Below are 14,249 nucleotides of genomic sequence, written 5' to 3' on the forward strand. Positions count from 1 at the left end.
TGCCTCATTATAGTTTGGTTTCCACTCAACAGGAAAATGCTTCGTTGTGGCCAGCTCCATTGCAACATGTATTGGAGCATCCAGTTACGGAATTGTTGACGTTGGAAGGGACATCTGGAGACAATCAAGAGCTTAGAGCTGGGTCAGCTAGAGCAGGTTGCCCAGGACCATTGCTAGTCTGGTTTTGTATACCTCCAGTGCAGACACCACAACCTCCTGGGGCAATGTGTTCCACATTTCATCACTCTTGCAGCAAAAAACACACCCTTTTCCTTATGTTAAAATATATTTCAATTTGTGCCCATTGACTCTTGTCTCTGGATGCCATTGAGAAGAAAATGGCTCAGTCTGCTGTACGCCCTTCCATCAGAGATTTATGCACATGGATCAGATCCTCTTGAGTCATCTCTTCTCCAGGTTGAACTGCCCAGGCTCTCTCAGTGTCTCCTATGTCAGATGGTCCAGTCCCTCAGTTGCCTTTGTGGCCCCTTGCTGAAGTTGGTCCATTCCATCCATGTCTCTTGAAATTGGGGAGCCCAGTGCTGGACACAGTACTGCTCTGTGGATAAGGACCTGGGGGTCCTGGTGGACACAGAGTTGACCATGAGCCAGCCATGTGCTCCCGTGACAAAGAAGTCCCCCAGCACCCTGGGCTGTGTTCAGAGTGCTGCCAGCGGGTCGAGGGAGCAGATCCTGCCCTCTGCTCAGCCCTGGGGAGACCCATATGGGGTGGTGGGTCCAGGACTGGGCTTCCCCCAGGACAGGAGAGACAGGGACAGAGCGGAGTGAGTCCAGCAAAGGCTGCGGAGATGCCGGAGGGTCTGGAGCACCTGAGATGTGAGGAAGGGCTGGGAGAGCTGTTCAGCCTGGAGAGGAGAGGGCTTGGGAGGGTCTTGGCCCTGGGTAGAGATGTCTGATGGGGGAGTAGAGATGAGGGAGCCAGACTGCTCTCAGCTGTGCCCGGAGACAGGACAAGAGGCAATGGGCTCACGTTGAAAATCAGGAAATTCCAGTTAAACATAAGAAAAACCTTTTTGTTGTAAGGGTGCTGAGAAATTAGATCAGGTTGTGCAGGCAGGTTGGGGAGTCTCCACCCTTCTATACCCCCGTTTATAAAACCTGACTGCATGAGATGCTGAGCAGGCTGTTATAGGTGCCTGTACTAGGAGGTGATTCCTCCACAGGGAAAGGACTTTGCCTTTCTCTTTTGAACTTCACGAGGTTCCCACTGGCCTGTTTCTGCAGCCTGTTGAGATCCCCTTCACTGGCAGTGCACTCATCTGCTGTATCCACCACTCCTCCCAGTGTTGTGTTGGCTGCAAACTGGCTGAGGGTGCGCTGTGGTCCCATTGTCCAGGTCCCCGATGAAGATGTTGGAGAGCTTCAGCCCCTGGGCTCTGCCCCCTGTCACTGACCTCCAGCTGGACTCCGGTGCTTGTCACAACCCTTTGAACTGGGTTGTTCAGCCAGTTATCCATCCCCATCCCTGTTTGTCCAGGCAGTGCTTCATGAGCTTGTCTGTGGGGATGTTATGGGAGATGGTGTGGAAAGCCTTGCTGAAGCGGAGACAAGCAGCATCCCCTGTGCTCCCCTCACCCACCACACCAGTCCTCTCGTCGAGAGAGGCTCTTGGGCTGTTCCAGCATGATGTCCTTTTTGTCCTATTGCTTCCTTGTCCTCCTTCGTGTATTGGGAAATGGTTTCCTGGAGGGTTTGCTCCGTCACTTGGGTGGGGGTGAGGCTGTGCAGCCTGTAGTTCTCTGCATGCTTATCCTTGAAGAGGGGATTTATGTCTTTTCCATCCTGAAAACTTGTCAAGGATCACAGAAACTTCAAGTGAAACTGAAACAACAGGCTCCAACATTTATATATTTATACATAAATCACACAAAAATCTATGTGCATGAACACGTACATAAAACCATGCAAAGTATATATGAATCCGAAAGGTGCTGAATGGCTTCAGGGCAGAGGTTAGATCACACCCTGGTTGCCTTGTTGAGGATTTCAACGTAGGAAACCTGCTCTTTCGAATGGAGGTGGGGAGCTGGTTGTTCCCCTTGACACAAGACTCATGGACCAAGAGGCCTCCTGCAGATCACTGGCTGTTGGCAAGTCCTTACCACCGGCTGAAACCAAAGCTGTGCTTTTGGGGTTGGGTTTTTTTTCCCTGTGAGAGCAGAACTGCTGCTGTTACACCATGCTAGATTCGGCTTGCTTGGACTCGTGCTAGCCTTGATTCACAGGAAAGTGACTGCTACCTTTCCCTCAGAAGCCCTACCCTATCTGGTGGTGCTGTAAAGAAAGCAGTCTCAGCTATTTTTGCTTTTCCACAAATGCTCTTGTGCGCTGAGCCACAGTTATTTTTCCGGACACAAGCATCATCATACCGTCTTGACAGGCTGAGAGAGTTGGGATTGTTCAGCCTGGAGAAGGGAAGGCTCCGGGGAGACCTTATTGCGGCCTTCCAAGTTCCTAAAGGGGCTACAGGAGAGCTGGGGAAGGGCTTTTTACAAGGGCATAGAGTGACAGGATGAGGGGGAACAGTTTTACACTGGAAGAGGGGAGATTTAGATGAGATATTAGGAAGGAATCTCTCCTGTGTGGGTGGTGAGCCCCTGGCGCAGGGTGCCCCGAGAAGCTGTGGCTGCCCCATCCCTGGAGGTGTTCAAGGCCGGGTTGGACGGGGCTGGGAGCAACCTGGGCTGGGGGGAGGCGTCCCTGCCCAGGGCAGGGGGTGGGACTGGGTGGTCTTCAAGGTCTCTTCCAACCTAAACCATTCTATAATTCTATGATCTTCTCACTGAGCATCCTGGTTTCTTCCGCTTTGGAGTCAGAGCTCCCTCACACTCCTGTTATCCCTGATTTATATATATATATTTTTTTTCCCTCTGACTTGAGGCCTTTCCCCAGAACATTCCTTCCCAGTTTGGGCTGGCGTAAAGCAGTTGAATCGGGAAGGAGAAGCTCCATGTGCCCCATGCCAGCCAGAATTCCCCAGTGGATTACCACTGCAAAGCCGAGACGAGCGCTACTGCTCCATCGCATAAACTGTTTCCCAGCTGAGCCCCACTGTGAAATGCCTCTGTTACATCAAAAAAACAACTGGCGAGGTGGGGAGCGGTCATTTAGCCTTGACAATAGTGTTTGTACGAGGTTAGCGAGAAACTGGCCACGAGTAAGTGCAGGTTGTATCTTGGAAAGAGGGTTTTTTGCCAGCAGGAGCATTAGCCGGTGCGAAAGCCTTCCAATAATGCCCCAGTGTAATGGTTGGACCGAAAGAACGGTTTTCAGATGGCATTTGCCAAATTTCTTGTTTACTGAGTAATATGTTTTATCATCAGGGCTTTCGAGGACATTAAATCCAGCTCTGTGTTCCTATGGGGGCACTCATTTCTGGAAGAATCTTTCATCGTAGGTCATGGGGATGCCTTTTCCCTTCTTATCTTTCCCAGCCCTGCTTCTGCCTTTCCTCTCGCCGTCTCAGAGCGACTCGGTGTTCAAGTCACTTTGGTTTTGGTGAGAGCAGCCTCTGTTGTAACGATGAGTGGTGATTTGGGTGCCAATGACACCCATACTGCTGTCCCACGTCAGTGCTTGGTTAAAAGGGGAGCCTCGGGGAGGCCGGGCTCTCGGCCGCTGGATTCCTGGGCTGGGCCAAGGCTGGATGTGTTTGCGAGGGATTTCATCCCCTGGCAGAGGCTGCCGTGGGACGAGGATGGGGAAGATGTGCCTTGAGTTCCGCGCAACCCGCAGCTTCCGCACTGCCCTGGTGTATGGCTTCCCGTGCTGGTCTGCTTGGGCAGGTTAGGGCAGTTAATACCACCAGTTTGGCTGCGATTCTATTTCTGCTCTGCCCGCTTTGGGTAGCAAAGGTTCCTCTTGCCCCTGGTGGTGGCTATAATCTACATTTGCGATGCTCGTTTCTTTCATATTTCATAGAATCACAGAATGGTTTAGGTTGGAAAGGACCTTGAAGATCATCAAGTTCCAACCCCCCTGCCCTGGGCAGGGACACCTCCCCCCAGCCCAGGTTGCCCACGGCCACATCCAGCCTGGCCTTGAACACCTCCAGGGATGGGACCACAACAACCTCTCTGGGCAACCTGTTCCAGTGCCGTACCACCCTCAAAGTCATATTTGTTAAAGAGAATTATTAAGGAAGGCTTAGTCATTATTTTAAAACTTTCTAAGATGCTTCTTAGTGATGATTTTCTTTCTCTTATTTTTTTTCCTTGCACCGAATATGCGGTGTTGTCTGCCTTATTCACAGTATTGTCTGCCAGAAATAAACAGTTTGAATTTGTTTGATTTTCTGCCTGTGATTGCTGCGATGAGTATCATAGAATTCCAAGGTTGGAAGAGGCCTTTAAGATCAAGTCCAACCATCAACCCCACGCTGCCAAACCCACCACCAACCCACGTCCCTCAGCACCGCGTCTGCCCCTCTGTTAAACACCTCCAGGGATGGCGACTCCACCACGTCCCTGGGCAGCCTGTGCCAGGGCTTGACAACCCTTTCCGTGAAGAAATTTCTCCTAATATCCAGTCTAAACCTCCCCTGGCTCCACTTGAGGCCATTTCCTAAGACATTGTTAATTTGCACTAATAACTGTATGTTGCATAATATGAATTACCCAGTTTTGCAAGTTTATCGGACAAACAGAACATACCAAAGAGAGATCAGTCATTGCTGGCTGATTTTGATATTCGACTTCAGCTCGGTATGTGCTAGTAATACTGTACACTGGGATTTGTTTAGATGATCTTTGCAAAGAAAGATTTTTTTAAACTGCAGTCATTAACGAAACTTCCTATGGCATTGTGCAACATCTTGCAAAAATGTTTTTGGTGCTTACCCGCTTAACGCAAGTTTCAGCCTACGAAATTGCGCAGATATGATTTCTCTTGGCTTTTTTGTGCAGCGCTGCTATTTTGAAGCTAATACCGCCTCAAAAGCTATTTCTTGCAAGTCAGCAGCGATACTGCACATAAACTAAAAACATATTTGGATGTTAGTAAGTATGGGAGAAATAGGCTGCAGTGCCTCCACCTGAAGACGGTGTATATATTTGATATTTTTTTAAGGCCGTACAATGTTAGGAGAGCGAAAGCTTCTTGTCTGTACTGTTGCCCCTCTACTCCACTCTCGTGAGACCCCACCTGCAGTACTGCCTCCCGCTCTGGAGGCCCCAACAGAAGAAGGACATGGACCTGCTGGAGCGTGTCCAGAGGAGAGCCACGAGGATGACCCGAGGGCTGGAGCACCTCTCCTATGAGGAGTGGCTGAGAGAGTTGGGGCTGTTCAGCCTGGAGAAGAGAAGGCTCCGGGGAGATCTTATTGCGGCCTTCCAGTCCCTAAAGGGGGCCGACAGGAGAGCTGGGGAAGGGCTTTTTACTGGGGCACATAGCGATAGGACGAGGGGGAATGGCTTTAAACTGGAAGAGGGCAGGTTCAGATTGAACATCAGGAAGAAGTTTTTCCCTGTGCGGGTGGTGCGGCACTGGGACAGGTTGCCCAGAGAGGCTGTTGAGGGCCCATCCCTGGAGGTGCCCAAGGCCGGGCTGGACGTGGCCGTGGGCAACCTGGGCTGGGGGGAGGTGTCCCTGCCTATGGCAGGAGGTTGGAACTGGATGATCTTCAAGGTCCTTTCCAACCTAAACCATTCTGTGATTCTGTGATTTTCCATCCACCCTTCAGGCAAATAATCAGGATGTGTTTTTACCTCTGTATACTGCTTTCTGCTTGACACAGTTAAATATATTTTGAGTTTTCATTTGTTCGTTGTTGTAACATGTAGGCAGACGTGCAAGGGAATTTTGGTCATTGGTTCCCAAGAAGGTGTATTTCTTCTCACTTTGAAGAACTGCTGATATAAAAGAAGTTTATAATTACACAGAACTTTTTAAATGTTAGGTTTTGCTTCGCTACATAGCCAGGCGTTTCGGGTGGAAGTGGCTTGTGCAAGTGACTGCTCGGCCTTATGAGATGGAGTCAAGGAGAGGGGAAATGCTTTAGAAAATCTTGGAATAATAGTACGAGTTTTTACTTGAGTTTAAATTTACCAGTCTCTAACAGAATATCTTGTTTCAATTTTGCATATAATTCTGGGGTCACAGATTTTGCAGTTCGAGTAGGAGTACAATCTAGGTGCCCTGTGACGCACACACATAAGAATCTATCTTCAATGTGCAAGTTGAAGTTTTCCAAATTATTTCGTGGCCAAATGCAGGCAGTTTTTCATGAAGACAGCGTTGTCTATTATGTGATATACCAATACCCGTGATACCAAACAACATTTCCGTTTCCAGAAGGTGGGAGGGAAAAGGGCTCTGCAGCTCTCTGAAGTACCAGGTCGGTCTTCCTGACTTTGAAAATCCCACTTCGTTAGGTCTGTTCCAGAAAACAGTTGAAACATTTGCTTGAATTTTCAAAACAAATGAGGTTTGCCTGTCTGACATGCAAATTTCATCCCAGGAGGTTAAAGATTGGCAAAGTTATAAGCAAGGGAAAGCAGAATTTTATGAAAGAAGACGTTTGCTCTGATTATAAATACAAGGTTACCGAATGTGGTAGGCCAAAGGATGTCTCTGCTACATAAAGATTTTTGTGGAAGTCTCATTTTTTTTCTTTATTTCAGAAAATATATTTGGTTTGTAGTCTGTGATCATATTAATTTGTGTTACAAATGTACTTGGGAAGAAAGTCTGGCTTGCAAAAAATTTTTTTTTTCATTTCTCACAGCTAGGTTAGGGATTAAGATTAATTCACTTTTTCCTTTTGTTCTGTGAGGAATTCCCATTGTGATTTGTGATTACCTTTTAAAAGTCTGTACCTTAATTTAAACAGAACAGGGAATTTGTGTATTGCATAGTTTCAAATAGGAAGAATAATTTCTCTTAAACTGTGCTTCCACTCAACGTAATCTGGCGTATACCTTGGTTGTGGAAAAGGAGATTTAGTACGTGGAGTTCGAGCAGAGCTGGATCTAAAAATCAACCTATCGCGACTGTTAGTTTTCAGTTTTGTATCGCCATAAAGGAAGAATTGGAAATGAGCAGATAGAGGTGGAGAGAAAGTAGCGTTGCCCCGTCTGGCAATAGCGCCGGTGTATGCCATACTACGCCGATTGTGGAATTGTAATGCTATTTTCGGAATGAATTGTTTTGCTTTATTTTGTACCTTCATCAGCTCAATTATCGCATCACAAAACGGGCAGTTCTTCCAATTATTTATGCTGAAATAGTGCAGCAATATTGATGCATGAAGGAGAAAATGAGTACTGTTTACCTTAAATTGCTTCAGAGTGTGCGTGGTGCTTTATTTGTCAATATATTATTTGCAGTGACTTGCTTTGTATCAGGTGAATTATTGAATTGAGTTTCTACACGTTCAACATAGAAAAAAATAATTTCCTCTGTTTTCTTTTTTAGCCTTCTGTTGAGTCGTCAAGCCCAGGTAAATACTTTTAATATTTTCTTAAACTTGTGAGGGGAGAGGGCACCCTTGAAAAATTATTTCTGGTCTCTTCCACTTAGTGACGTAAGGATATAATTTGATGAACAGGTTGGTGGCAGTACTGCTTTAAGCAGTCACTGCTTTCTCCCGTTCTGTACCAGCACGAGTTTCTAAATGGTAAAATACACTGGGGAAATACGATTCTTGTCTTTGCAAAAGCTGCGCGAACGCGTGGTTGGGGATGCCGACGTCCTAAGGAGCGCCATGGGAGCGAGCGCTGGGGACGTGGAAGAGGCGGCTTCACCCAGCAGTAACGTCACCGTCCCCTAGGCACGGCTCCCCCTTGGCAGTAGGATTAAATACAGAGTCCAACGCTAAGGTGCTGTATGTTTTACTGCATAATATGTCAAGAACAAAAGCATCACAAAAAGCAGTATTTTTTTACCTCATTGAATTACTAAAAATTAGGAGTTCCATTCCTTCTGCTTTGAAAGCTGGTTATTTTCTGATATTCCAGTATCCCAGAATTACTGGCTATGTAGTAGTCAGCCTAAATGTAAATTATGAATATCTGGGGTTTTTTTCTTCACTTTTGTACCGCTGAACTTGGTGTTATTTATTTCCAAGGTTTTTGGCATCCTACTAGTGGAAAAGCTTTGCATTAGTTACTTCGGCTGGACTGCCGTTGTCTCTTGAGCTCTTAATTTCTTTCAGAAAAATAATCAATCACTTTAACACTTCAAACTACAAAGTATAGTTCACCTTAACCCTATAGTCAACCCCTCCCTCTTGCACCCTTAGCGTGGGTGCGCTCTTCAGGCTTGGAAAACGAAATTTAAGTTGTCCATGGAGAGACGTGGAAAAATGTTAGCAGAGTTAGAATCAGAAATCAGGTATTGCTGAATTACAGAAAAACGCCGCATCTCCCAAACCATTCATCCATTCATTTATTTTTTGTTGTCATAAGATATAACCAGGCTTCTTTACAAAGAACGGTGAAAAAAACTGCGTGGGGAAAAAAATAACTAAGGATTCTGCATCATAAATAAAATCTGCATAACTGTGAAGCTTGCTTTAAGTTTAAATTTTGGAAAAGTCATTAGACTGTCTTTGTAGTTGTCAACAAGAAAACTTGCAAAGTATCGAGGAAACAGCAGCCCTGACTTTATGAGTATTTCTGCTCCCAGTAGAAGAACTCTTGATTGAGACAGGTTTATGATTATTCAGGAATTAAGCCTTCAAAACCCGAACATTTTACAAACATTTAACTAGGGCCCCCATGTCCAGATATGTAGTACTTTAAAAACTGGTTAAACAGTGTCTCCTGGTTCTTTTTTCCGTGATCTCTTATCACCCAAAGGACAGCGTTCACTGTCCCCTGAATGAGATTGGCTTTCCCGAAGATAAACGATTGAGGGATTTCGAAGATATTTTAATTTCTTAGTATAATTTGAGTATTAAAATGTCACCAAAATAATAATTAAAAAAAAAAAAATTTAAACTCTGTGAGGCCATGATCTAACTAAAAACATTCTTTAAAATGTTTTCTATCAGGAGGTTCAGCAACATCTGATGACCATGAATTTGATCCATCAGCTGATATGCTGGTGCATGACTTTGATGATGAACGGACATTAGAAGAGGAGGAAATGATGGAAGGAGAAACAAACTTCAGTTCTGAAATAGAGGATCTTAACAGGGTAGGTAGCCTTAAGTAGTCATAAAACATAACCACAGCCCACAGTCTCGCACAAAATATATGCAGGTTTTTTCCCTTCTATTTGGAATTAAAAAGAAAACAACCCCTAAAACACTAATAGACAAATAATATAGGTGGGGGAAAGGGGCTGAGATAAATTGGCAGTTCTCAAAAGTTGGGAAGAGGAAACTGGTACATAAATACTTAATAATGTATAACGCTGTGCTTGTTTAGTTTCTTTTTGCATATATGTGCTGGTGTAGGATTTGCATTTTAGAGTTAATATAAGTTAAAGTACACTGATTAAACTTGTATATTCCAGTGTCGTTCTTTTCTAAAGCCCTTGCACTTCATTAGCGCATGTAGATTTTTATTTTTTTTAAAAAAAATCCCATAATTTTACATTTCTTTTGCATTTTTATACGAACATTTGTATAATGCTTTAGTGGAGCATAGAGGAATGTCTTCACTTTTAAGGTAGAGGAAGCGGAGATGCAGATGAAATGATTGGCTCAAAGCAAAGAGCTGTCAGCAGCGCTGGGATCAGAACTCACAAATATTGTTAATAGGGATAAATAAACCTTAAAATGTGTATCTTCTGAAATAATTGCATATAAGATTTATTTGGCATTTTGAGGTTATGCTGTCATTTATGTATTGTCTTAAATTACTCCTCAGGCAGGAATAATATTCTTAAATTACAAACTAGTTTTGTTATAAATGCAAAGGAATTTAGGCATTAGGTACTGTCTGTGGCCTCGTTGGCTGAAAAGGTTTCCAGAACAGGTCATTAAAGATTCTCAGATGCATATTCGATGTACAAATCCTATTTAGTATAAGTGATTATGCCAATATGACGTTAGATTAATTTAGTGCATTTAAACTACATTTTGGGTGTAAAGGATAATTTTTTTCTGGTAATTTCAGGTTTGATATTAAAAGGTAAACATAAAGATAAATAAATAGTTTGTGAATCTAAATATTCTTCATTAGATTAAACGAGAAATGGAGCTCCACCTATACGTCATGTGGTTTTTAAGTTGAAAATATGTTTTTTTTTCCCCTCATATTTTGTGAAGAGTCAACATCTGGTTCTGTAATTCTGTCACCGCATTACAGTACTTCGTTTATAACTGTATTTCAGCCATCAGTTTATTCCCTCTTCTCGCAGTTGTCGGGGCTGCAAGTTTATAATTTCTCCACGTGGCAGCTCTTTTGTGATCGGGAGGGCGTGCGGTGCCGTGAGTTAGATCCACGCGGCTCCGTGCGCTGCGTCCTCTGCAGGATGCTTTTACAGACCGGCAGAGAATCTATCGGTCGGTCTGTTCCTCTGTTGCAGGTCGGGTTTTTACCGAGTTTCAGGAGTTTCCACACCAGCAGGATCTCGCTGGAGACCTGTGCCTGCTTCGAGTTGTGGGACAGCAGGTCGCTGTCTCTTTTTTTTTTTTTCCTAGCCGTGGATGATAGGCAATCTAAATGTCAAAACTATTGTCAAGACAAGTGCTATCCTGTCTTTTTCTTTCCCCCGACATTTACAGGTATTATTTCAGATTTCCCCCAGGCCGTGAATGTGCCTGAGCTACTAGTTCAGCTCCTCCAGAGATGAGGTGGCAGTCAGGATTTGCAAAAGAATTTTTAAACTTTGGTTTAACTCCTGTCTGTCGGAAAAATGACACCTTCCTCTGAGGGAGAGGATCTTTTCTACTCATGGGTTGAAACCCTGGGGAATCTGTAATGCGTTAGTGCTTGAGGTTGAGCAGCATCCTGCATTTGTCTGTGCAAGTACGTCTACACGTTTTTGTCTAAATAGCAGCGTAGAGACCTGGAGTCACCCTCTGCTGCTCCAGCATAGGAAAAAATACAGTTTCCTGAGAGCAGAACAGTACCTGAAGGGAATCTGAAGTATTGGATTTGGTGGTTCATGGGGATGTTTCTTGAAAGGTAAGAGTTTTTCCTGGGCAGGAAAGCTCCCTGCGAGGTGGCGCAGCCCTTGACCACGGCCAGACATGTATTCAGTAATGCTGTTTTTGTATGTAGGAGCATCTGTACCAGATCTGACCAAAGTCCTGGCTAACCAGTATTCCAGTCCCTAAAGGGCCTACGGGAGAGCTGGAGAAGGACTTTTTACAAGGGCATGGAGTGACAGGACGAAGGGGAATGGCTTCAAACTGGAAGAAGGGAGATTTAGATGAGATATCAGGAAGAAATTGTTGCCTGTGAGGGTGGTGAGCCCCTGGCGCAGGGTGCCCCGAGAAGCTGTGGCTGCCCCATCCCTGGAGGTGTTCAAGGCCGGGTTGGACGGGGCTGGGAGCAACCTGGGCTGGGGGGAGGTGTCCCTGCCCAGGGCGGGGGGTGGGACTGGATGGTCTTCAAGGTCCCTTCCAACCCAAACCATTCTATGATTCTAGTCCTCCTTCAGCAGCCCAGAGACCATGCTCAGGAAGGTGTGCCTGGGATGAGGCACATCTCTAGGTGTCCTGGGCATACGCTGACGCTGTGGTCTTCACACTCTGTGTTGAAAATCCTAAATGAGCAGACCCCAGCAAGTGGCAGAAACTTGGATTCCTCCTACTCTTAGCTAAGCTGACCGCACAGAGCATCAGCCGGAGGGAGTGTGACGTGGAGGATTTGACGAGGCCAATTTCTTTGCCTTTGTGCTGCATACATGAAGTATGCTGTGTGTGGTGCCTCCCTGCGTCACTTACAGCTTTTTAAGGCTTTGATGCCTTTCCTTTTTCCATTTGTTCCATATAATCGCTTGGTTTCTCCTTTTGAGGTCCCCCTTTTCAGGGAGGGCTCTTGGGCTTTCTTAGGGGTATGCACCAGCATCCTCTTCTCTTTAAATGGGAGAACCAGTCATGGAAGCGTGCGGTGTTTCTCCCAGATACTCTTCCAGCCTCTGGCAGGGTGCAGTTCAGGAACGTATGAAAAAGATGTTCTCTCTTCATCTGTAATGCCCGTCAGTCGTATTTTTCCTCCTCCGGTGGATTTGTCCATTTGATTTTTAGCCTCTGTAAACTGAGCGGCCGTGAGGCAGGTGGCAATGTGGCACAGTTCATTTAGCATGAGAAACCAGTTTGGTTTTTCAGACCTGTTTTGTGTTCGTTTCAGTGGTTGCCCCTGAGCTCTTCAATTAGAAGAGTGTACCGTCAATTGCATTTACCTTCTCTGTGCCACTTATGATCGAGTTCTCTGTTGCAGCGCTCCCCCTCGCTTGCCTCTACTCCAGATGCACGAGTTATAATCCACTTCCTGTTATTAAGCCTCTTCCACATGAGAAATTTCTGTGTCTTTGATAATCCGTGTTACTTTTTTAGCCTTTTCTATTTTTGCAATATCCTGAAGCAATATAGAAATCATGGTTTGTATTTTACCTTGGAGAGTTGCTGGCCCTTGGAGCTTTTTGAATGGTAACGGGCTTTTTGAAGTTAAGAGGCTCTACCTAAGAAAAATGTTGTAAATACAATGCCACGTTCCTCGGTAACATATAGTAAGTAATATGCCTCTTAGATAATTCACACATACCTACGGATTGCGGTAAAAGTTCTTTTTCGTTCTCAGTCTGTATCTGCAAATGGGATAGTGCTGAGGAGCGCTTAATGAAAGTATATGACTTCCCAAAATGTACTGGAGAAGATTTGTTTGGAAAATTATGAATAGGATTTTTCTGATAGCTGTATGTCAGGTTTTAATTAAGATCACAGTTCTGCCATGTTGTCTGTGTCAGCAAACTATTAATTCCCCACTTCTAAAAAGTCCTTCCCAGAAAATGGTACGTTGGGGACCAAGAAGTCAAGAGGGAGGGTGATGGTCTGCATCTCCTGTGTGTTTACCTTAACCAAAGAGTAGACCAGTAAGCGGTAGAATAGCTTAGTTCTTTGAAGTAAACGAAAATCAAATACACAGACAAGGAGTACTGGTAACCCCTGCGTTACTCTTATTTTCACACAGCAGAACTAACCACGCTTGCCTTTTGTAGTTGGCATTGTTAGCGTGTTGCCAGGAACTAGAGATGTGTTGATCAGCGAAGGCCCTTGGGAGAGGACTTCATTGGAGGAAGTCTAAGGTCAGCCGATAACTAAAAAAATCTGATTATCAGCCGAAATGTACGTTACTTACTAAGAAGAAATGTTTCGAGCAAGCAGACACCTCTAAATAATAAACAAAGGATTTGATCTTGTGAGAGAGATAATTTTACAATGCTCTCTGAAAGCTCCTACTCTGAAAAAATCTCCTTCGGGATGCCGTAGAGTGCCCCTGAGGGCTGGACGCTGAGGTATTAAAAGTAATAAACCAAGTAATTTGTAGACACAGCAATTAATAATTTTTATTAATGAAGTGAATGCAATTGGTAACGGTTTGGGAGCCACTAAATTTGAGAACCGACTGTATCATTTGAAGGGTCTCTTCGGAGTGGACCGGCGTTCTAAATAGAAAGATTTTTAAATGCGCACATATTTTAGCAGATTTGCTTCCAGCTGTAGACAGTTTTGTAGACAGCTAGCTTAAAACATATCTGAATCTGTAACCATCACTGCTATCTTTACCTGGATGTGAGGTGATCCTGAATATAAGGTGATCCCTCACCCCGTCCGACCCCTTATTTTTTGTTTTGCCCAGAAAGGGGAGAGATACAGAGATGGAGAGGTGCGGTTTTGGTGCAATTTCCTATTCAAAGCCAGGGCTGTAGAACTGCGTGGAATTGTCCCCATAGCGCAGCTCCCCAGATGAAGATGTAATTCCATGTCCAAGCCAGGTACTGCAAGTTCTCGTCCTTATTCTGCCAAATCCTCGGAGATGCTGCAGAAATCACTGCCCTGCACTAGGACGAGTTCCTGCCTGCAAAAACCACCTGTGTGAAGCAGTTGCTGCTGACACGCATTTTATCTGTTTTTTCCACCAATAGGTACAAAATACTACAATTTTTTGGGGGGTAGTTTTTGAGTGGTAAAGGGAATACCAATATATATATTCCGGTAAGGAGTGTGTTTGCCCTGGGTACTGAAGGGGTATGGTGTAGCCAGGCGTAACCTGCCACGCGGCAGTGCCTGTGTTTGGGTACAGTAGTAGTAGACAGGTACCGAGGGAGGG

General features: G+C 45.0%; 1 protein-coding gene across 1 annotated transcript in view; it reads left to right on the plus strand.

Moving 5' to 3' along the window:
* The window catches only part of MIER1 (MIER1 transcriptional regulator), a 42,905-nt gene that overhangs the window by 11,646 nt on the left and 17,010 nt on the right, over positions 1-14,249 (plus strand). The window contains exons 2-3 of the mRNA XM_082483267.1: positions 7,435-7,459; positions 9,014-9,159. Of these exons, the coding sequence (XP_082339393.1) occupies positions 7,435-7,459; positions 9,014-9,159 (171 nt within the window). The remainder of the gene's footprint in view (positions 1-7,434; positions 7,460-9,013; positions 9,160-14,249) is intronic.

This window comes from Vanellus vanellus (assembly GCF_965231255.1).
Source record: "Vanellus vanellus genome assembly, chromosome: 5".
NCBI lineage: Eukaryota > Metazoa > Chordata > Aves > Charadriiformes > Charadriidae > Vanellus > Vanellus vanellus.